At 38.9% G+C, this 21,642-nt stretch overlaps 2 protein-coding genes across 2 annotated transcripts; one reads left to right on the top strand and one right to left on the bottom strand.

The window, feature by feature from the left end:
* Positions 1-2,425: 2,425 nt before the first annotated feature.
* On the bottom strand, positions 2,426-2,886 carry LOC103514558 (transmembrane and TPR repeat-containing protein CG4050-like). Its single transcript, XM_026827500.1, has 2 exons — positions 2,715-2,886; positions 2,426-2,542 (listed from the first exon to the last, which is right to left on the bottom strand). Exons 1-2 carry the CDS (start codon positions 2,805-2,807, stop codon positions 2,426-2,428), a joined length of 210 nt encoding a protein of 69 aa, XP_026683301.1. The 5' UTR covers positions 2,808-2,886.
* Positions 2,887-3,495: 609 nt separating this feature from the next.
* On the top strand, positions 3,496-21,091 carry LOC103514556 (feline leukemia virus subgroup C receptor-related protein 2-like). The gene is made up of 9 exons (XM_026827499.1): positions 3,496-3,521; positions 4,707-4,833; positions 14,150-14,312; positions 14,732-14,836; positions 15,058-15,161; positions 15,837-15,861; positions 16,252-16,399; positions 19,314-19,471; positions 20,323-21,091. The coding sequence occupies exons 1-9, from the start codon at positions 3,496-3,498 to the stop codon at positions 20,448-20,450; spliced, it is 984 nt and encodes a 327-aa protein (XP_026683300.1). The 3' UTR covers positions 20,451-21,091.
* Positions 21,092-21,642: the final 551 nt, after the last annotated feature.

Below are 21,642 nucleotides of genomic sequence, written 5' to 3'. Positions count from 1 at the left end.
TATAGTGATCATATGACTTTTTATATCGAGAAAATGAATTTTGATGAATAAATGGCGTGATTTAATTATTGATTTTTGCACAAGTAACATCGCGTGATTGTGCGTTTGATATTTATTGGATTTATTTCAGGAGTGTTTATAATTAGATGCGAGATTATATTTCTGTACATGAGAGAGTCCTCTATATTCTGGAAAATAAAATTTGATTGCGTAACGCGTAATCTTGCTGCTGTGGTAAACTGGTTGTATTCAACATATGTCACGTTTGCCCTGGCTACTGGAACTGTCTAATGTATGGTGATTGTAGTGAGTGTGAAACAGAGGAAGAGAGTAACGAAGAGAGAGAGAGGAAGAAGGAGGGAGGGGAGAGAGAGAGAGAAAGAGGAGGTAGGTTGGTACCTCGAACATATTTTTCGCATGTTAGGTATAATATAAATTAGACCATCACAATGCTGTCATGACAAGCCCCCCCCCCCCCTCTCTCTCTCTACCTCCTCTATAAATAGAAAGAGAGAGGGAGGGTATACATGTTGTATTATTTTCTATTTTGTTATTGTATTTTACATACATACTTGTACATGTTTGTGTACATACATGCTTTACAAAAATACAATATTGTATGTGTATATGTGGATGAGAGCTATACACCTAGCAGGTAAACATTTTCTTATCATTTATTAACTCTCCACTAAAAAGTTTTTAGAGTTTCATTCAAAAAACAAGCATGTGTATATGTACAATGAATAAATACACATGTAGGTATATGAAACATGTCGTTATATCTTCACTCCCTTCATCCCTCCTCTCTCTCCCTCCCTCCCTCTTCCTCTCACTCTCCTCTCTCTCTCTCCTCTCTCTCTCTCTCCTCTCTCCCTCCCTCTCTCCCTCTCTCTCTCTCCCTCTCTCTCTCTCCCTCTCTCTCCCTCTTTCGTTCAATTTCTCTACTTGTTCTCCCTCGCTACAAAATAACGTACACTCTAACAATAGAAAAACAAAAACTAGAACACATGTGAAATGTTCTCTGTTGGGTCTAAAAATTGAATGCGGCATAGGAAACATGGCATAGCGTGATAGTGATGGGGTTGCGTGGATATAGAACGGAAATTTCTGGCCTTACCTACATTTCAGTTCGGGGGTGTCAAGGTGTTTGAACCCAAAGAATTCCGTACAATACCTTTGTGTTGAAAATACTCTAAGCTAAACCGCTAACCTCAGTGTAGTGGTTAGAGCGGAGGACTTTACATTTGGAGATTGGTGGTTCGAGTCCTAGTCAAGTTATAGAATTTAGCGCGGTGTATCAATCGGGGATCGACATTTTGGACAATTCTTCATGCATTAGTATTCAAATTCCTTTCTCTATTCCTGACTTTCTCTATGCGGTATAGGTTCTCTATGCGGTATGTTACCTATACCGCAAATATATGTAGATCTCGGACTACAGGACCATTTTATTATTTTCATTACCTACCTTTTATTATTTTTACCCTGGGTTTACATTCTCCTAACGACACCATGGGGCCATTTTCTTTTCTTTTTTTTTAATTTCTCATATATTCGCTCTTTTGCAGAAGCCCAAAACACATTTAGCCAGAAAATGGCGATCCACGGGTTACAAACAGTTCTTTTGCACAAAATTCCTTCTTTGAGGGTAAGCAAGTAAGTACCTACCTGTACTTACTGAGTGAGTTACTGAATGACTCACTGAGTTACAGAATTCCGTACAATACCTTTGTGTTGAAAATACTCTAAGCTAAACCGCTAACCTCAGTGTAGTGGTTAGAGCGGAGGACTTTACATTTGGAGATTGTTCACCTCCACCTCCAGTCACCTCCACCTCCATTCACCTCCACCTCCAGTCACCTCCACCTCCATTCACCTCCACCTCTAAATTCCAAAGCCTTATCCAGGTATGCTAGGGCCTGTGATGATTTGTTCTGCTCCAGGAATACCACACCCAGCTGTAAACAGGAATCACAATTATACATCATAGAAGCTTACATAATTCATCTTTCAGTGAGGGCAGTAAAAATAAATAGGTATTCTTCTTGCAATCTAAATACTACCTTCTTTCTGGACCTGTCGGAACTAAAATCTAATAGTAAATTTCCTTTGTGTTGAAAATAATTATTCGGATGTGGACCAAATTTCATAAAAAATGGACAAACCTTTCGAGAGTTATGCGAAACAAACAGACAAACTAAATGCGAAATCTTCTTTTCCCTAGTCTTTTCCTATTGAAATAGGGTCGGCGTACAAACTAAATTATGCGAAACAAACAGACAAACTAAATGCGAAATCTTCTTTTCCCTAGTCTTTTCCTATTGAAATAGGGTCGGCGTACAAACTAAATGTAAAATAATCGAGTTGAAACTCAAAACTCACTTCGTTTATTCAACTAACTTCTTTTCATAATTACAAATGCCAGCTAAAGACCCTGTACACTGACCGCCTTCTGGAAGTAGTCCAGAGCCTCCCAATATTTCCCTTGAGACTCCAGGGCGTGGCCTACATTATTGAACAGCTTGGCATTCCGCGAGTTCACCTGGAATAGAAATAGAAGAAAGTTGACCCAGTTATTTGAGCTGCCAGTTTCCAAAATATCCCGAATTGGTGAGTCTGGAATCTGTGTCTGTGGTCTGTGTAAATCAAAGGAAACGCTTGATACTGTGGTAATGATAACTCACATGTTCGGAGAGGCTAACAGGTTCGCTTACCTTGAGTCCAGCCATGAAGATGGAGTATTCGTCCTGCCAGTCCCAGTTTCTGTGCCAGGTTTTCAGTCCGTGTGATAGTAGTAGCACCGCCATACCTACTGTAATGAGCCGCTTGAACTCTCTGTGGAGGAAATAGAAGAAACCGGGTTACCATTGGAGTTTATTAAAACAAATGGAAGGCATAGTTCAGTAGATTGGATTTACTATTGGATCAGTGATATGTAGAACTCGGAATAAAGGTCCCCAAAGATTCGGTCCGACCCTGTCAGCCTAGTTAGCTTGGAGGGTAGCGCGTCTGCCTTGTAAGCGCGAGGTCGCGGGTTCGATTCCCACCCGGAACGGATTTTATCTTAAACAGATGAGGTTTGTTCTCGGAACAGCTGGCTTTCTCCTATCCTGTCCTCCTTCTCTCTTCAATTTCGGAACGACAAAACCTTAGCAGTCACAGTTCCCTCTATCAAACCTCTCAGGGATAAGTTTACAAAGTGAACTTTCAACAAATAAATAAGATTACCAGGTTTCAATTCAATAAGTCAAAACTTACTAGGTTTGACCCAATGACAATGGTCCATCATACAAACATACATAGGGCAAAACAGACATGACTGGAGACAACTGACAAGAAACGTCGACCCCGCTTGAGCGGGATTAAAGACGAAGTGAAAGAAGAAGAAGAATCCAGCATCTGAGTGGGGATGACTTTTTTCACAAATAACAAAGAAGAGTGGGGGGGAATGCCTTAACAACCCTGGTGGACAAAACAAACACTATCAAAAACCAAATGCCAGAACAAAATGCTACTTCTGAGTGAGATCTTCAGGGTGTGTTTATGTACCGGACTGAGATAGGCCATTAAGCCTTCATGAGCGTGTAAAGTTGGCGGGAAATTCGAAATTTTGATTTTTTTCCGCAACTTGTACAATCTGAATTCATTTTTTTACTTTTTATCTCTAGTTTGCACGTTTATATTATACTTTTCAATTATTTTAGATATTACAAACTAGCAAATTACAAAGCAAACAAAAATAAATATAAAATAAATTTTAAAAATTGTAGATTGTAAATAAATATATTGAGAAAAAAAAATTGCAGCATTGCAGGATTTTCCCAATATCTCAATAATCCTAAAATCCAATGTTTACCTACCATGCTGCCACCGGTCGCTATGCACATTTATATGTCATAGCTACTCATTTTCCTCACGAGGCTGAGTGGGCCCCACAACAGCCAGTCACAGAATCAATCATTTGGATGATACAAATTTCTTGACCCCGCTGGGAATCGAACCCGGGTCTCCCGCATGCAAGGCGAGTGCAGTGGGCACTACGCCATGGGAGCTGACTGCAATCTAAAATAGGGGAAATTGATGCAGAGGTGGAGAATTGATTAAAAAAAAGACCGGGGGAGAAGCATTGCTAGAGTCTATCAAGGAAGGTAAGATAAGATCCTGTGAGTGTGGTGATTAATAGAATGGGTGACATAGTATTAATCATATCCTAGTAGGTACATAATATTCACGTGCCAAAGTCTTAGGGAACGCGACGAGCTTTCCTTTTATTTGTGTCATTTATTTCGCTTCTCTTGACCGGTATGTCCGATTTTAATGAAATTTGGAAGGCATAAAAGTAGAATACAAGCAGCTAAAAGGATAAAAGTAGAATACAAGCAGCTGAAATGAAGTTTTTGAGAAGCATAGCGGGAAAAGTATTTAAATGAAGGGGTAATCTTACTGATTTTCAACTACCTCCGCCCCACAATTTTCTTGGAAAACTCATAGAATAGTCATGGAATTTAATTCCGGGAAAAGCGTTTTACAATGATTTAATAAACCCTGTTAAGGAAATGTCCTCTTTTTTTTCTTCTTCATTGCGCATTTGGAGGCCTCGTACAGGTCGGTTTTTCTGAGTGAATTTACCGTTTACTAAGCCACTAGGCCTACTAATGATAATAATGACTTGTGCTAATATTTACGTGACTGTGTGTGTTTTACAGGGAGCGAGACCTAAGGGTGATCAGACCATTCATCAACGTACGAGAGAAAGCATTACGTCAGTTTGCTGAGAGTAAGAAACTTCCTGTGATACCAGAGAATTGTCCTGCCTGCTTTGAAGCGCCCAAGGTAAACATCGCTACCTTCATTTATTTACTAGTAGGTTGCCCGTGCTTTGATCATATGACATATCTCAAGGTAGGTTTTGTGGACTCGGCCATCAACATGTCATGTTTTCGACAGATATTGAAGATTATTCAACAAGGCCCTACCTAACCTTTTCCTCAAAACTCAATTTTCCACTTGGGTTCTTCTTGAATAAAACATGCCACTTCGTTTCATTTGAATGATTGTCAGTCCACTCTGACTGATGTACCTACTGTATTACTTTTTTTTTTTTTTTTATGTATTTGTTATGTTTTATCAACATTTTAAGTTTGTACAAAAAATAATAAAACTCAACATTGTGTTATTTTAAAGTTAAATTTGTATTGTGCGTTTTTACTAGAACTATACCGAGGATAAATTTTTATGTAGCCACCCTAGTTAGCTTTGAAGTTTTGAGTTGTAACTGCTAAGGTCTTATAGTCGCGAAATCGAAGAGAGAAGGAAGACAGGATAGGAGAAAGCCAGCCGTTCCGAGAACGAACATTATCCCTTCATGTTAAAATCCACCCTGGGCGGGAATCGAACCCGTGGCCTAGCGCTTACAAGGCAGACGCACTACCAACTAAGCTAACTAGTCTGGCTCGAGGTAGGTTTAGATTTCGGCAAAACCCTCTCTTTTATTGCATATCTAGAACATATTAGAAATATTCCTACCAAATTTCAGCTTTCTAGATGTTAGGGTTTTGGAGATAGAGCGATCAGTGTGTGAATGATTGAATTTATCTCACTTTTATACGAGAGCAAAAAGGTTATAGTATGATATATCAATAATGTGGTGGTGCTCTATTAAGTCTTATATTATAAAATCAAGATCCATTCACATTTCATATTTACACACTGATCGCCTATCTCCTGAACCACAACACCTAGAGAGCTGAAATTTGGAATGAATATTCCTTTTATGGTCTAGGTGTGCAATAAGAAAGGATTTTGCGAAAATCTAAACCGATCCTGAGATAATTATGATCAATTTTTGATCTCTAAAATCTCCACCATGAGAAATACACAGAGTGCAGAGACTGCGGGAGAGAAATGTTCCGCTCTCGACCAACATTTTGAGTTTCGTTTATGTTTTTAGTTTGATAACTATGCAGCTAATAGGGAGCGCGCAGCACGACCGTATTTTTTATTATTTTCTACAAGTTCGGCCATGCCTTTTCTACAAGTTCGGCCATGCCTCGGGATGAACTAGCGGGATTCCGGAGCGGGAAGCGACGGAATTCAGCTAGTAGGTACATATGTACATAAAGAACTTACGGGATAAAACACGGGTATTTTCGCTCATGATTAGGTACGCTCATGTTTAATATTATTATTCATAGGTATCCCCATTATGAAAATTTAACCCCTCAAAACCAATTTGAAATGTAAAATGTAAATGTACATTTTACATTTTGCATTTTCCATTTTGGCTTTTTCAAAACCAATTTGAAATGTAAAATGTAAATGTACATTTTACATTTTGCATTTTCCATTTTGCGGTTCGCACATCTCTGCCTACATCATATATAAAAAAATCCCTTTATTCTCTCTTAAGGCAGGATGTTGAAGATGTTACTAAGGAGTAGCATCTTGTTCTGGCATCTGGTTTTTGATAGTGTTTGTCTTGTCTGCTAGGGTCATCAAGGCATTCCCTCCACGCTACTTCGTTAATCGTGAAAAAAATCATTCCCACTCAGATGCTGGATGATGATGGAAAATGCTGGCATTTTCTAGCTAGCATCAAATAAATAATATCCTTAGGATACATGATTCTTGTTTCCCTACTCCATAATATCCTGTAAACTTGTTGTGTGTGAGAGCTGCACTTGTACTTGTAAACTTGTTGTGCTTCCGATCTAACCTCTTTGAATAAAAGATGATAATGTTGATATTGACCTACAAATTTTTACAATAGATTCAAGCTAAGAGTGAAAAATAATAATGAAAACTGTCCCCCGCGACCTGTTGTTGTATGCTCTTACCTGTTGACTATGAGAACTAACATTATCCAGGGGTATAATAGATCCCCCTAGAGTAGCATAATCTCCTGCTCCTCCTTGTATGGTAGCATACGTGTTGTCTGCTCCACTCAGATTATCTATGCTGTCTCTCCTCCCCCCTCCTCCTCCTCCACCTCGTTCTGTACTCCCCCTATCCAGATCACAGAATACTCGTTTTTCGATTGCAAATATTTCACCGGGTTACTTTCTGGTGTTCTCGTGTTGACCCAGCACCTAAATGGGAAGTTCTTGCTCTTCATACAGCTTTAGCTTCCTGCGAATAGAATAGAATGGATTAGATCGAATTGGCAATCGTTAAAAATAAAATAAAAAAAAAGAACAGGGAACTGTAACTGTGCAAAGGAGGCACAAAACAACTCAAGGGAAAATATCTTTCATTTCGCCATGTTTTCTCTAAGACTAAATGACAGGATAGAGGGGTCGGAGTTTTTTAGATTCTGTGCTAGGAGTTCGTGGTGCACTCAGCCTCGTGAGGACAATTGAGGAGCTCTTTTTATCGAGTAGCGACCAGTGGCGGCATTACCAATGTAAAAAGATTATTGAAATATGGAAATTGATTGATTGATTGACTGCAAAGGAGGCACTTAGTAATGCTGTGTGATATCAAAAAATGTGAAAAAGCTCTGCTCTACGATAACTAATTGATGATTTGATAAATGACTGGATTTTTACATTATAAGCTCTTCCACCCAACAACCAAACTCAGTGGTGTAGTGGTTAGCGCGATGGACTTCGGATCTGGAGGTTGGTGGTTCGAGTTCAAGTCAAGTCATAAAATTTAGCATAGTGTTTAGCGCAGGGAACGACATTTATGCTTAACACAATTGAGGGGCCAAGAGGTAAACCGGACTAACCCACATTTTTGGATTTTTTCAGTTTTTTGGACTAACCCACAGCCCTCTATCTGCTGGTAGATGAATTATAACGATATCAGCTGTAGTTACAAAGTTATGAAGATTGTAGGTGGGCTAATCCACAACACTCAAGTGCCACTCCTAGTCCTAGACTTTGACTCCAATGTTGAAAGTTGTGAAAAATCCAAATCTGTGGTAAAAACTCCGGAAAAATTAAAAAAAAAAAAAAAAAAAAAAAAAAAAAAAAAAAAAAAAACAAACAAGAACAACAACACCAACAACACCGACAACTCTTAAGGAATTGGCTTTTTTTAATGTCACAAATTGATTCACATGACTCTTTTTAAGTACTCAACTGTTTGAATTGATTCACTCAAAACTTATCCATCGAATCCATCCCTAAAAGACAGACGGACAGAATATTTTCTAATGATTTTGTCAATTTTGGGATCTTTGATTCATAAGGAGTAAGAATAACTTAAAAAATTTTGATTCTAAGCACTGTACAGACAAATCTACAATTTTATTTACCTACAGAGGTTTGATAGTGGGAACTGTAGTTGCTAAGGTTTTATAATCCCAAAAACAAAGGAAACAGGATGGGAGAAAGCCAGTTGTTCTGAGAACAAGCTTTATTCATTCAGGATAAAATCTGCCCTGTGCAGGAATTGAACCCACAACCTAGTGCTTACAAGAAAGACACACAACTCTCAAAGCTAACTAGGTTGGCCATGGCTTCTAAATAATAACCAAACAAAATACCTCCCTTCTATACCTAAGGCCAGCCACTCACTATCAGGTACACCTGTTCAGGTCTACCTGATGAGCACACACACCATCAAATAGACCTGATCAGGTGTACCTACCTGACAGCAAGTGGCTGGCCTAGTTTGATAAGAGTACTATGAGATGATAGAAAGGAGTTAGTAAGAGGTGATATCTATGGTCTATGGGGTGATAGAACAGAGTATAAGAGGTGATAGAAGTTAGTACCTATTCTCCTGTTTATGAGGTGATAAATCTCAACTTCCCTTATGTAAGTAGAAGATGCAGTGAATAAAATAAAAACTGGAGTTTTACCTTTTAGTCCTTTTACATACATAGATAAAGATAAGTGATAAGTCAATATAACACTGTCATTGTCACCAACACACCAACCACTAACAACTTAAAGATGCAGTGAATAAAATAAAAACTGGAGTTTTACCTTTTAGTCCTTTTACATACATAGATAAAGATAAGTGATAAGTCAATATAACATTGTCATTGTCACCAACACACCAACAACTCAACTAGCAAGCTAGCAACTAGGGATGTTGCGATATATCGAAAACCGATATATATCGATATATTTTTCGTCGATATATCGATATATTTTTTTGGCGATATATCGTCGATATATCGACAATTATCCGGCGATATATCGGTCACCCGTCACAGTTTTATCCACGCTGGGCGTTTCTCAATCTTCAAATACTTCAATGACAATTCCGTGCAAATTTAAATTTTACATTTTTTTTTTTGTGGCGCTCCGACACTGAAAAAAAAATCAACACACACGCCCTCTCGTGTTTTTCTCATGCCATTAACATTATTTGTGGATTTTGTGGCGCAACATTTTTGCAATGGAAGAAATTCGATTAAAAATTTGATTTTTTTTTTTTTTTAAGAGGTTTGAAAGAGGGAACTGTAACTGCTATGGTCTTATTGTCCCGAAATCGAAGAGAGAAGGAAGACAGGATAGGAGAAAGCCAGCCGTTCCGAGAACGAACATTATCCCATCAGGATAAAATCCGCCCCGGGCGGGAATCGAACCCGCGGCCTAGCGCTTACAAGGCAGACGCACTATCAACTAAGCTAACTAGGCTGGCTTAAAAATTTGAACTTTTTGAAATTTGAAAGTTTGAACATTTTGCTGTTTACATTACCTTTACGTACCCATTTAATCTATTGTTTTTTCAACCAGGGATAAAATCCGCCCCGGGCGGGAATCGAACCCGCGGCCTAGCGCTTACAAGGCAGACGCACTATCAACTAAGCTAACTAGGCTGGCTTAAAAATTTGAACTTTTTGAAATTTGAAAGTTTGAACATTTTGCTGTTTACATTACCTTTACGTACCCATTTAATCTATTGTTTTTTCAACCAGTCCGAGAGCTGTATCTCACGATCTAGTGAACGCATTTTCTTCGTTTTAGTGTCAATATTTTTTTTAATTTTTATAGTTTTTTCTGAGATAATAAAAAAAAAAAAAATCATGAGAATCACCAATTATATTGGGTTGCTTTTCATATTATTGTCTTGACGTGGTTGGAGTAGCGGAAGGGCATTCATGAAAAATATAACTGTCCAAATGTATTTTTTTCGTAAAGATCGTCAAAAATAATAATTAATCCGAAAAGATTTTTTTTAAAACGCCAACATGGGAAAAGGCGAAGTACCTAGATGATGATTATGTTATTTACCTATATACTTTCATTATTTTATATAGCCGCACTCCGTAAAAATAAACTCGCCAAAACCAAGTTGGTTCATCCTGACGAAAAAACACCAATGGTGTAGATAGAAGGACCGACTGAAAACGCCAACATGGGAAAAGGCGAAGTACCTAGATGATGATTATGTTATTTACCTATATACTTAATCGAAGTATGTACGTTAATAGTTCTTCTATTCTACTTCTGGTAACTGGTATGCAACTTAGAAAACTAGTTCCTGGACTATTATTTCTTTCTTTTACCGGTAAGTGGGCTCACGCAAGTGTTAATATAGAATCTATGCGAATAATATGTACTGTCTATTGTGTTGGAATTGATATTTCTATTGAGCCGTTTATATTTAGCAAAATTTATACGTTTTGCCACTGGGAAATTCAGTCTGAACTGTCTGAGACCGCTTCCTTGTTCACTAATGGTTTTTAGTAGGAAATTTAACCCCCAGGTCTTTAATGTTAGGTTAGTGTTTTCCTTTGAGAATTCTTGGAGATAGTTCGGGCACAGTCTCGGATAATAGATTGACAAACGCTTTCACATGAGATTGAGATCACGCCCTTTACTATCCAAGTTGGAAACTTTGGTCCTGTTTGAGGAATATAAATAATCACTTTATTATGTATACGTATGTACTTTCAAAAAGTACAAATCACTTTAAGCCTTATTACTTTCAAAAAAGTGTCATCAAAAACTACAAATCATAATAGATCAGTTGCGCTTACTTGTGTGATGTTTCAAAGTCATAGAGCAGGAAAAATGAGGACCAACGGAATTTTTCTTTTTCTTCTACGACTTCTATATACCGAGATAAATCGATTTAAATAATACCGATAAATCGTAAAGTTTGACGTCACGACATATGCTCCCGTAGGCGATGACGTCATAACTCATGACTCCCGCTTCGTTTGTTTGTGCGCAAGCGTTTCTGCGCATTTTGACATTATAATTAAGTCTGACGTCACAACTCTTTGAACTTTTTAATTAGAACGGCAATTAAAAATTGAATTTTCGACCTTTTAAAGTTACTTTTCCGGAGTTTTGACTTCAGATTTGGATTTTTCACAACTTTTTACGTAGGAATCGACCTTTTATTCATAATTTTTACCCAACTGCAACTGCTCCATTCCGTACAAAGTACAAATTTAAATTTTACACATTTTTTTTTTGTGGCGCTCCGACACTGAAAAAAATTTTGGTGGCGCTCCGACACACGCCCTCTCGTGTTTTTCTCATGCCATTAACATTATTTTGTGGATTTTGTGGCGCAACATTTTTGAAATGAAAGAAATTCGATTAAAAATTTGAACTTTTTGAAATTTGAAAATTTTGCTGTTTAATACATTACAATTTACATTTGCCTTTTTTGCTCTTTCCGTTCCTTTACTTTTATCTCCCTAGGTATTCTATTGTTTTTTCAACCAGATTTATATTGGGTTGCTTTTCATATTATTGTCTTGACATGGTTGGAGTAGCGGAAGGGCATCCGCAGCCGCACTCCGTAAAAATAAACTCGCCAAAACCAAGTTTTGGTTCATCCTGACGAAAAAACACCAAAACGCCAACATGGGAAAAGGCGAAGTACCTAGATGATGATGATGATGATGATGATGATGATGATGATGATGATGATGATGATGATGAAGTTATTTACCTATTACTTTTCTTATTTTATAAAAGTACCTATTAGGCGAATTACCTACAATGATGATTATGTTATTTACCTATATACTTTTTTATAAAAGTACCTATTAGGCGAATTACCTACAATGATGATTATGTTATTTACCTATATACTTTTATTATTTTATAAAAGTACCTAGATGATGATGATGATGATGATGATGATGATGATGAGAGAAAGAGAGAGAGAGGGAGGGAGAGAGAGATAGAAGAAATAAGAAAAAGTTCCTTAAGGCTATAATTTTGACTCTGATTTTTTGAAAAAGGAAGGCCGCCCATTTTTTGGAAAGTAAGAGGTGAGGAGGAGGAGGTGGAGGGGGGGTTGGAGTTTTTGCGCCAAAAAAAGGGTTTCGGCCAGAGGTCCGTGGGTGTGTGCTGTGTGTGTGTGGGGGGTGTGCGGGTGTGTGTGTGTATTTTATTTTTATTTTTTGTGATAGTAAGTTAAGTGAGTGATTTTGTTTTATTTTTGTTTTTTTATAAATATAAAAATTCCTATTTTACCTGCCTAAATAATTTGTTTAGGTATTTCAAGCAACTCTAAGGTCTAAAAGTAGTCTTATTATCGTAAAACGCAGTGTAAATATCTTGTAACCCCCAAAACAAGAAAAATTGTTAAATATATCGATATATCGGCGATATATCGATATATTTCCCCCGATATATCGATATCGATATATTTGAGGGGCCGATATATCGATATATCGATTTATCGATATATTTGCAACTCATTTACATCCCTACCAACAACTAGGGATGTTGCGATATATCGAAAACCGATATAAATCGATATATTTTTCGTCGATATATCGATATACATCGATACATTTTTTTGGCGATATATCGACAATTATCCGGCGATATATCGGTCACCCGTCCCAATTTTATCCACGCTGGACGTTTCTCAACTTCAAATACTTCAATGACAATATCAGTCGCGCTCCTATATCACCAAAGATTGGAAAATAGATCAGTTGCGCTTACTTGGGTGATGTTTCAAAGTCATAGAGCAGGAAAAATAAGGACTAACGGAACGACTTCTATATACCGAGATAAATCGATTTAAATAATACCGATAAATCGTAAAGTTTGACGTCACGACATATGCTCCCATAGGCGATGACGTCATAACTCATGACTCCCGCTTCGTTTGTTTGTGCGCAAGCGTTTCTGCGCATTTTGACATTATACGGTTGTAAAAGTTAGGGTAAAAGAACACTCAAATTAGCATCATTCAATAGGATAAGGAAAGTCGTGTGATGTTCACACCAGATTTTTAATAAATGAGATCTTCTTACCCTACTCTACTCCTAGTCACAAGGCTCTAAGCTTAAGCTATAAGGAAGGTAGGGGTCAGACTTCAGAGTGCTCAGTTGCACAGTGAGCTCTCCCTAATACCCTTACGGCCCCTTTTTACCCTAATATCGAAAAATATCGATATGTAGGAATATCGATATTTTACTTTCGATATATCGGTATCGGAAATATCGATATTTTTATAAATATCGCCCTTCCCTAGTGATTTCATTATTTTATAAAATTATGAGGAAAGTATTGTGATCGACAAATTTTTCGACCTCCGTTTTTTGACGGATGTGAACGTTTTATGGTCCCAATAGCCCCCAAAAAATAATCTTGTAACCCCCAAAACAAAAAAAAATTGTTAAATATATCGATATATTTCCCCCGATGTATCGATATCGATATATTTGACGGGCCGATATATCGATATATTTGCAACTCATTTACATCCCTAGAGTGATAAGTCTGATAACTGGAAACTGAAATCTGAATCTATTAGGCCATTTTCTTCACTTTTTTGAACCGCCGCCATTTTGAATCAGAATCATCACACCCACCACACCCACCCACCACACACATACACAATTACACACGGTCGCGATACGCGCTCCCTGACATGTCCCACAGAGCACCATAATAGGTGACTTCAGATTTGGATTTTTCACAACTTTTTACGTAGGAATCGACCTTTTATTCATAATTTTTACCCAACTGCAACTGCTCCATTCCGGATTTTCTGACTTTTCATCATCATTACTTGGAATTGGAAATAATGACATTACTAATGATTGTGTAAGGTAGGTACCTATCAGAGAGTTTAACTAGCATTTTCATAAATTTGGATTCGCAGACTACGCGCTGCTGAAAGTAAAGCGTCTAGCGTCTACGCTTATTTTCTATTCTATTCAAATTCTATTTCTATTCTATTCAAATTCTTTTTCTATTCTATTTCAATTCTATTCTATTCTCAGCTCGGGATCGCAGTGGGGTTCCTAGTGCCCCCCATCATGATGGGCCAAGGAGATGATGAGGCCTCCATAGGGGACGGTTTGGCAACCATGTACTACAGTGTTGCCGGACTCACGTCTCTTCTGCTGATCCTGGTACTCCTTTGTAAGTAACAAATGACAGACCCTAATTTCGATTTTTTTTTTTTTTCTTCAATAGGTTTGACAGAGGGAACTGTAACTACTAAGGTCTTATCGTCCCGAAATCAATAAGAGGAGAAAGACAGGATAGGAGAAAGCCACTCGTTCCGAGAACGAACATCAATAGTAGTAGCCTACTGCTGGAGTAAAGGGACTTTTCAGTCCTATGCGAGCAGTATAAATAAGCACTATTATTATTATTATTATCCGTTGAGGATAAAGTCCGCCCCGAGCGGGAATCGAACCTGCGGCCTAGCGCTTACAAGGCAGACGCGCTACGAACCAAGCTAAACTAGGCTTTCCAAACTTTCTTTGTTGAATGTCGAATCTCGATAAATTATCTTTTTAATTGTACGAGAGTCCTTCGTTTCCCTTTTTTCCCAGTTTTCCAGGATGCTCCCCCTCTGCCCCCCTCCCCCGCACAGGCAGTACAAAGGTCCCACGACAAGGATAGTGGGGATTTCCTGCTCAGCATGAAACACCTGCTATGTAATCCCGGATTCCTGTATCTGCTGCTCAGCTAATGGCATCAATGTTGGAGTTTTCTACGCCATTTCCACCTTACTCAATCAAGTGGTCCTGTCTTATTTCCCGGTAAGCGGTACTTATTTCCCGGTAAGTGGTACTTATTTCCCGGTACGCGAACTTATTTCCCGGTAACTGGTACTTATTTCCCGACAACTGAGACTTGAGTATGAAACACCTGCTATGTAATCCAGGATTCCTGTATCTGCTGCTCAGCTATGGCATTAATGTTGGAGTTTTCTACGCCATTTCCACCTTACTCAATCAAGTGGTCCTGTCTTGTTTCCCGGTAAGACCTGAGCTTTAAAGAGTCACCAGGGGTCTACAACCTCACTGCAGGGCCGGATTAGCCCCCCGTGGGGCCCGGGGCAGTTTCAAAGGCGCGGGGCCCCCAGTTTGGGCTGATCGAACTTAAAATTTTCAGCGCAGGCGAAATTTTTCAAAAAGTAGGTAGATATGTGCCTCATGCTTGTCACAAGTTAATTTTTGACGTACCTAATTCGTAGATATTTTCTTATCCTAATTTTCGCTGAACGCTAAAGTGAGCAAAATAAAATAGAGTGCCGCAGGCGAAATTTTTGAAAATTTTGCTAGATATTTTCTTATCCTAATTTTAGCTGAACGCTAAAGTGAGCAAAATAAATTAGAGCACCGCAGGCGAAATTTTTGAAAATTTTGGTCCACAATCTTGAGAAATCCAGGCTCACCAAAAGTAAATTTTTCAGCGCCGCAGGCGATTTTTTTTTTTAGAAAAAACCCATAATATCTAGTGTAAGTCCTCAAAGCGCGGGGCCCCCAAAAGCGCGGGGCCCGTGGCAGTCTGCCATTCTGCCTTATGGGTAATCCGGCCCTGAACCTCAGTCTTTAGGTATCTTGACAGAAAATGTTCGCAACACAATTTATGTCGCATGTTATTTGCTGAAAAAAACACAGACACAAATCTTCGGCCTGAACTTGTGGGCAGAACTTGTGGGCAGAAGAACAAGATGGTAGATAGGATATCCGCTTACCATCTCTTGAAGAACATTAGATTCAAATTAAAAAGAAGAAGAAAAAGTAAGAGAAGAGGAAAAGAAGAAGAAGGAAGAGAAGAGGAAAAGAAGAAGAAGGAAGAGAAGGAGAAGAAGAAGAAAAAGAAGAAGAAGAAGGTGAAAAAGATAGGCTACTACTATTATTGTGGTCAAATTCTCAAATTATATTGAGGATAAAATTCCATACCTCGGCTGGGGTTGAACCCACGCCCTCCCGTTTACCAGGCGAGCGTCTTGACCACTACACCACCGAGGCAGGCCACAACTTCGGTTGACTGTGATATAGACTTACCGGTGTTAGACAGTCTTGATTGTTTTTTCACCTCGTCCGACGTTGATTAACTCAAGTGTCCGTTTTGTTTTTTGTTTTTTTTTTTTTTTTCAGAGAGACCACCCTGGGCATTTACACCTTCTCTCTCATCGGAATGATCATCTACTCTCTCACTCTAAGCACGGGTGTCATTCTGGTGGTGTATATTACAGCTGGATTCCTGGGGCAAGTATGCTAGGAATTTAGCTAGAGCTAGGAATTCAGCTAGAGCTAGGAATTCAGCTAGAGCTAGGAATTCAGCTAGAGCTAGGAATTCAGCTAGAGCTAGGAATTTAGCTAGAGCTAGGAATTCAGCTGATAAAAGGATCTCAGGATAGGAGGAATCCAGCCCTTTCAAGAAAACGAACCTTATCTGGTTCGGATAATGTTCGCCCCGCGTGGGAATCGAACCCGCGGCCTAGCGCTTACAAGGCAGACGCGCTACCAACCAAGCTATCTAGGCTGGCTGAAAGTTGTGAAAAAAAAAACTGTTTTATCTCCAGGGCCGTATCCAGGATTTTGTCGAGGGGAGGGGGCAAAGAGGGATCTAAGATGGGGGTTGCTCCATATTTGATGAGTCTGGCCTAAATCAAAAAAAAAAAAAAAAAAAAAAAAAAAAACATGCTCACTTTCATTTAAGGATTCCTTTTATTTAGGAAGGATTTAAGGACAACTCGATTTTTATTTAGGATTATTGGATCGTTTGGATTTTAAAATAGGGATAATAGATAATGGACTGGAGCCAAATTACAAATTTTCTTCACTAAATGGTTTCTTCTAACAGCTTTTCTTTTTAAATACTGATAGATTCTGACTTATCCTGAGGTATGATCAATTTTTGATTGCTAAAATCTCCACCATGAGAAATACACAGAGTGCAGAGACTGCGGGAGAGAAATGTTCCGCTCTCGACCAACATTTTGAGTTTCGTTTATGTTTTTAGTTTGACAACTATGCAGTTAATAGGGAGCGCGCAGCGCGACCGTATTTTTTATTATTTTCTACAAGTTCGGCCATGCCTGTTCTACAAGTTTGGCCATGCCTCGGGATGAACTAGCGGGATTCAGCTAGTGTCTGATAATATTTCTATATTTCGTAGAGCAGATAGGATATGAGTTTGTTGGGTAGTGGTAGAAGGTGGATGTTAACATTATCTTATAATACCTTTCTTTTATTTTGACATTTATTTTTAGAAAGTACCTATATCCTTCTTTGCATTTATTTCTATATTAATGATTGACTGGGTAATGTCTGATAATATGTCTATATTTCGTAGAGCAGATAGGATATGAGTTTGTTGGGTAGTGGTAGAAGGTGGATGTTAACATTATCGTTCATATTATACAGGATCACATCTCGGCACATGGATTGCAGAGTGGCTATGTTGTAGAGCTGTACAATTCGGACCTGAAACGAGAGAGAAAAGAAAAGAGAATATAAATAGAAGATAAACAAGGTACCTTATCCTGCTCGAATAAGAATAAAAAGTACTTTTACTCCCGCAGTCTAAACAAGGTTTTATGTATTTGGTACAGAATAATTTCAACACTGTCTTCCTTCTCTCTTCGATTTCGGGACGATAAGACCATAGCAGTTACAGTTCCCTCTGTCAAACCTCTTAAAAAAAAAAATCAATCAATAAGTACAAGTTCTTCTGCAGGAATATCTATGAGGAAGTACAAAGTAAAGATTCAAGTGCATAGTTACTAGATTTGCTTACAGATTTGTACTGGATTTACCCACTACATCTAAGGTGGGATAGTCACATAAATAAACTTAATAAAAGACTAAGAAAAATGATCTACTCTTACTACCTACTCGGGTTCGATTCCCGCCCGGGGCGGATTTTGTCCTGATGGGATGATGTTCGTTCTCGGAACGGCTGGCATTCTCCTACTAACCTGTCTTCCTTCTCTCTTCGATTTCGGGACGATAAGACCATAGCAGTTACAGTTCCCTCTGTCAAACCTCTTAAAAAAATTCTTCCTTCTCTCTTCGATTTCGGGACGATAAGACCATAGCAGTTACAGTTCCCTCTGTCAAACCTCTTTAAAAAAAAGGGCCCCAGAGGAAAATTTCCAACCATTTTCGACAAAGACCAAGACCAAGCCACTCAATTGAATTCTATTGACGCAAATATTTAATAATCAAATGTTCTTCCTCTTCCCACCTATAGGTATTACTCTTATTTATTCAATAATCATCTCCTTTACATTTTAATGGTGAGAAGGAAATTAGACTCAATTAAAATAAATTTGCTAGCATATTGTTATGCCAATCAAAAAAGAAAGGTTATTAAAAGTTACTGTTCAAAGATAAGGGCATATTCTGCTAGTGGGAAGATTTCGGTGGGAGCCCGGGGGGGGGGGGGGGGCGAGCCCTAAATACATAAGACCTTGTTTACACTGCAAGAGTAAAGGGACTTTTCAGTCCTATGCTGGTAGTATAAACAAGGTATATACGTATTCTATTCTATTCTAAATAAGGCCTTTTTTTTACCAAATTACCCTGGAACCACCGCAAGTATTACTTCAGGGTAGTTTGCTTCACATTTCAAACTATAAATTCTTAACAGGAATGTGATTGAGGAGGGAAGGCCGGCCATAAAACTGACCGTCCCTCCCCAATCACATGAAATACATAGGGATAACATTTCAAACTATAAATACTTAACAGGAATGTGATTGAGGAGGGAAGGCCAGCCATAAAACTGACCGTCCCTCCCCAATCACATGAAATACATAGGGATAACATTTCAAACTATAAATTCTTAACAGGAATGTGATTGAGGAGGGAAGGCCAGCCATAAAACCGACCGTCCCTCCCCAATCACATGAAATACATAGGGATAACATTTCAAACTATAAATACTTAACAAGGATGTGATAAAAAAGGCCCTAAATAAAATAATATGGCCCCAAAGACACCCAAATTTGGACAAGGGCATTTATTTACAGTAAACTGCAAAAGATACAAAATTTGATTTGGTCGGTCAGCTAATATAAAGTAATAGGGTAAGTGCACCATCCACTCGCCCTGTTTTACCACAAATGATTCGATTTGATAGATGATTCGATTTGTCTCCTCTTTTTTTCCCCAGTTTCTTCATGACGGGCTATCTTCCCGTGGGTTTTGAGCTGGCTGCCGAGCTCACTTATCCAGAACCAGAGGGAACATCGTCTGGTTTGCTCAATGCTTCCGCTCAAGTATTTGGTATCCTGTTTACCGTTGTGTATGGACAGTTGTTTACCGCGTTTGGTAAGTGCTTGGAAAAGTTACTTCGGTATTCCTGAGGATGGCAAGATGCTGAAACATGTCGACTCTTTTCCATCAATAAAGTTGTTTAGCCAGCCTAGTTAGCTTGGTTGGTAGCGCGTCTGCCTTGTAAGCGCTAGGCCTCCGCTCGGAGAGAACTTTGTCCTAAACAGATGGCGTTCGTTCTCGTATCCTGTCTTCCTTCCCGCTTTCGGGACGATAACACCTTGGCAGTTACACTGTGTCAGTTCCCTCTATCAAACATCTCAAAAACCGGGGCAGAAGAAGAAGAAGAAGAAGAAGAAGAAGAAGAAGAAGAAGAAGAAGTTTGACTGCCCTGAAGGAGATTACCTACAATATTATGGGAAAAATTTTGAACTACATACATCCTTCTGACTCCCCATGACTTCACGTGACGTGATAGTAGTGTGTTCCTACCTAAATTTGCATCACCTTCCACTTGCACTCTTTTACATTCGCCCTAACACAAAATGAAAATTTCTTTCTATTGCACAAGGTTTCAAAAGCTCCCTCACGGCCTCTTCATTCCGGAGTTGTAGTAAAGGTCAAGATTTTTGTTACAACCATCCTTATACAGGGTGTATCAAAAGTCACGGGCCTTCTTTTTTTTCTAGTTTTGATAGAGGGATTAAGGGCCCTTCTAGTTTTTTTATAGTTTTTATTGAGGGAACTGTCACTTCTGGGGTATCTGTCTTCCTTCTCTCTTCGATTTCGGGACGATAAGACCCTAGCAGTTACAGTTCCCTCTGTCAAACCTCTTAAAAAAAAAAAAAATCCCTCCCATTTGACCAATTATTTTTCAATTGACCCATTCCATCTCTTGTTCCTCACAGGTGACATAGTGGCCAACATTGCGCTGTGTTTAGCCCTCGTCCTGGGTACGCTGTTAACCCTTATCATTCCCCCTGATCTCAGACGACAAGCGGCCCACTCCGACTTTAATATTAAACCGATTGTTTAAATTTATTAAACCCATCATTAAACATTTTGACGCAAGGGAGAGAGAGAGAGAGAGAGATGACCCCCTGATCTCAGAAGAAAAGCGGCCCACTCCGACTTTAATATTAAACCGATTGTTTAAATTTATTAAACCCATCATTAAACATTTTGACGCAAGAGAGAGAGAGAGAGAGAGAGAGAAAGAGAGCTAGGGAAAAGGGTGGAGAGAATGTAAGTGACGGAGCGAAAAGGTCGAGGAAGGCCGAAAAAAAGGTGGAATAGGGCTGTCTGGAAGGGACTGCTAAGAAACGCTATTTAAATAGGAAAAGACTAGAAAGAAGAAGATTAAACATTGACGCGCCAGCCTAGTTAGCTTGGAGAGTAGCGCGTCTGCCTTGTAAGCGCTAGGCCGCGGGTTCGATTCCCTCCGGGGCGGATGTTATCTTCAAGGGATAAGGTTCGTTCTCGGAACGGCTGGAAACATCGAAGATTTGTAAGTAGTTTCAAGAACCTTTTGTAGATTGTACATAAATACCTATAGTATTTTTATACGCTTCAAAGTAGACTTTAGATTTAGATAGACTTCAAAGTAGACTTTAGATTTAGATCGATTATTTAATTTCTATATTATTTTTTACATACTTATCTTGTATACCTACTACCTACAATACTGGAAGGAGATATCTACCTAATATGCAGTATTTATCTTCACCTTCATAACCTATAACAGGGGTTTCCAACTTCCATGTGTATGCGGGCCACGAGGCTGAGTGGGCCCCGCAACATCCAGTCACGGAATCAATCATTTGCTTGATACAAATTTCTTGACCCCGCCGGGAATCGAACCTGGGTCTCCCGCGTGCAAGGCGAGCACAGTGACCACTACGCCATGGGAACTGACATTTCAACAATTATAACCACAATAATAGTAGTAGCCTACTGCTGGAGCAAAGGGACTTGTCAGTCCTATGCGAGCAGTATAAAGAAGCACTAGTATCATCCCGTAGTATGTCCCTCATCAGATGGGCGATATGAGACACAATACTTCCCATTTAGGTGCTTGGTCAACACGAGAACACCAGAAAGTAACCTGTTGAAATATGTGCAATTGACATAGGTATTACTATTAATGCATTTTTTTTATATATAATGATGGGATTCGAACCCAGAACCTTCTGCATGGCAAGCGTGTTACCACTGGGCCAACCGTGCCC

Source organism: Diaphorina citri, unplaced genomic scaffold, assembly GCF_000475195.1.
Source record: "Diaphorina citri unplaced genomic scaffold, Diaci psyllid genome assembly version 1.1 scaffold1168, whole genome shotgun sequence".
Taxonomy (NCBI): Eukaryota; Metazoa; Arthropoda; class Insecta; order Hemiptera; family Psyllidae; genus Diaphorina; species Diaphorina citri.
Note: the sequence above shows the minus strand (reverse complement) of the source record. Positions and strands in the feature narration are given on the sequence as shown.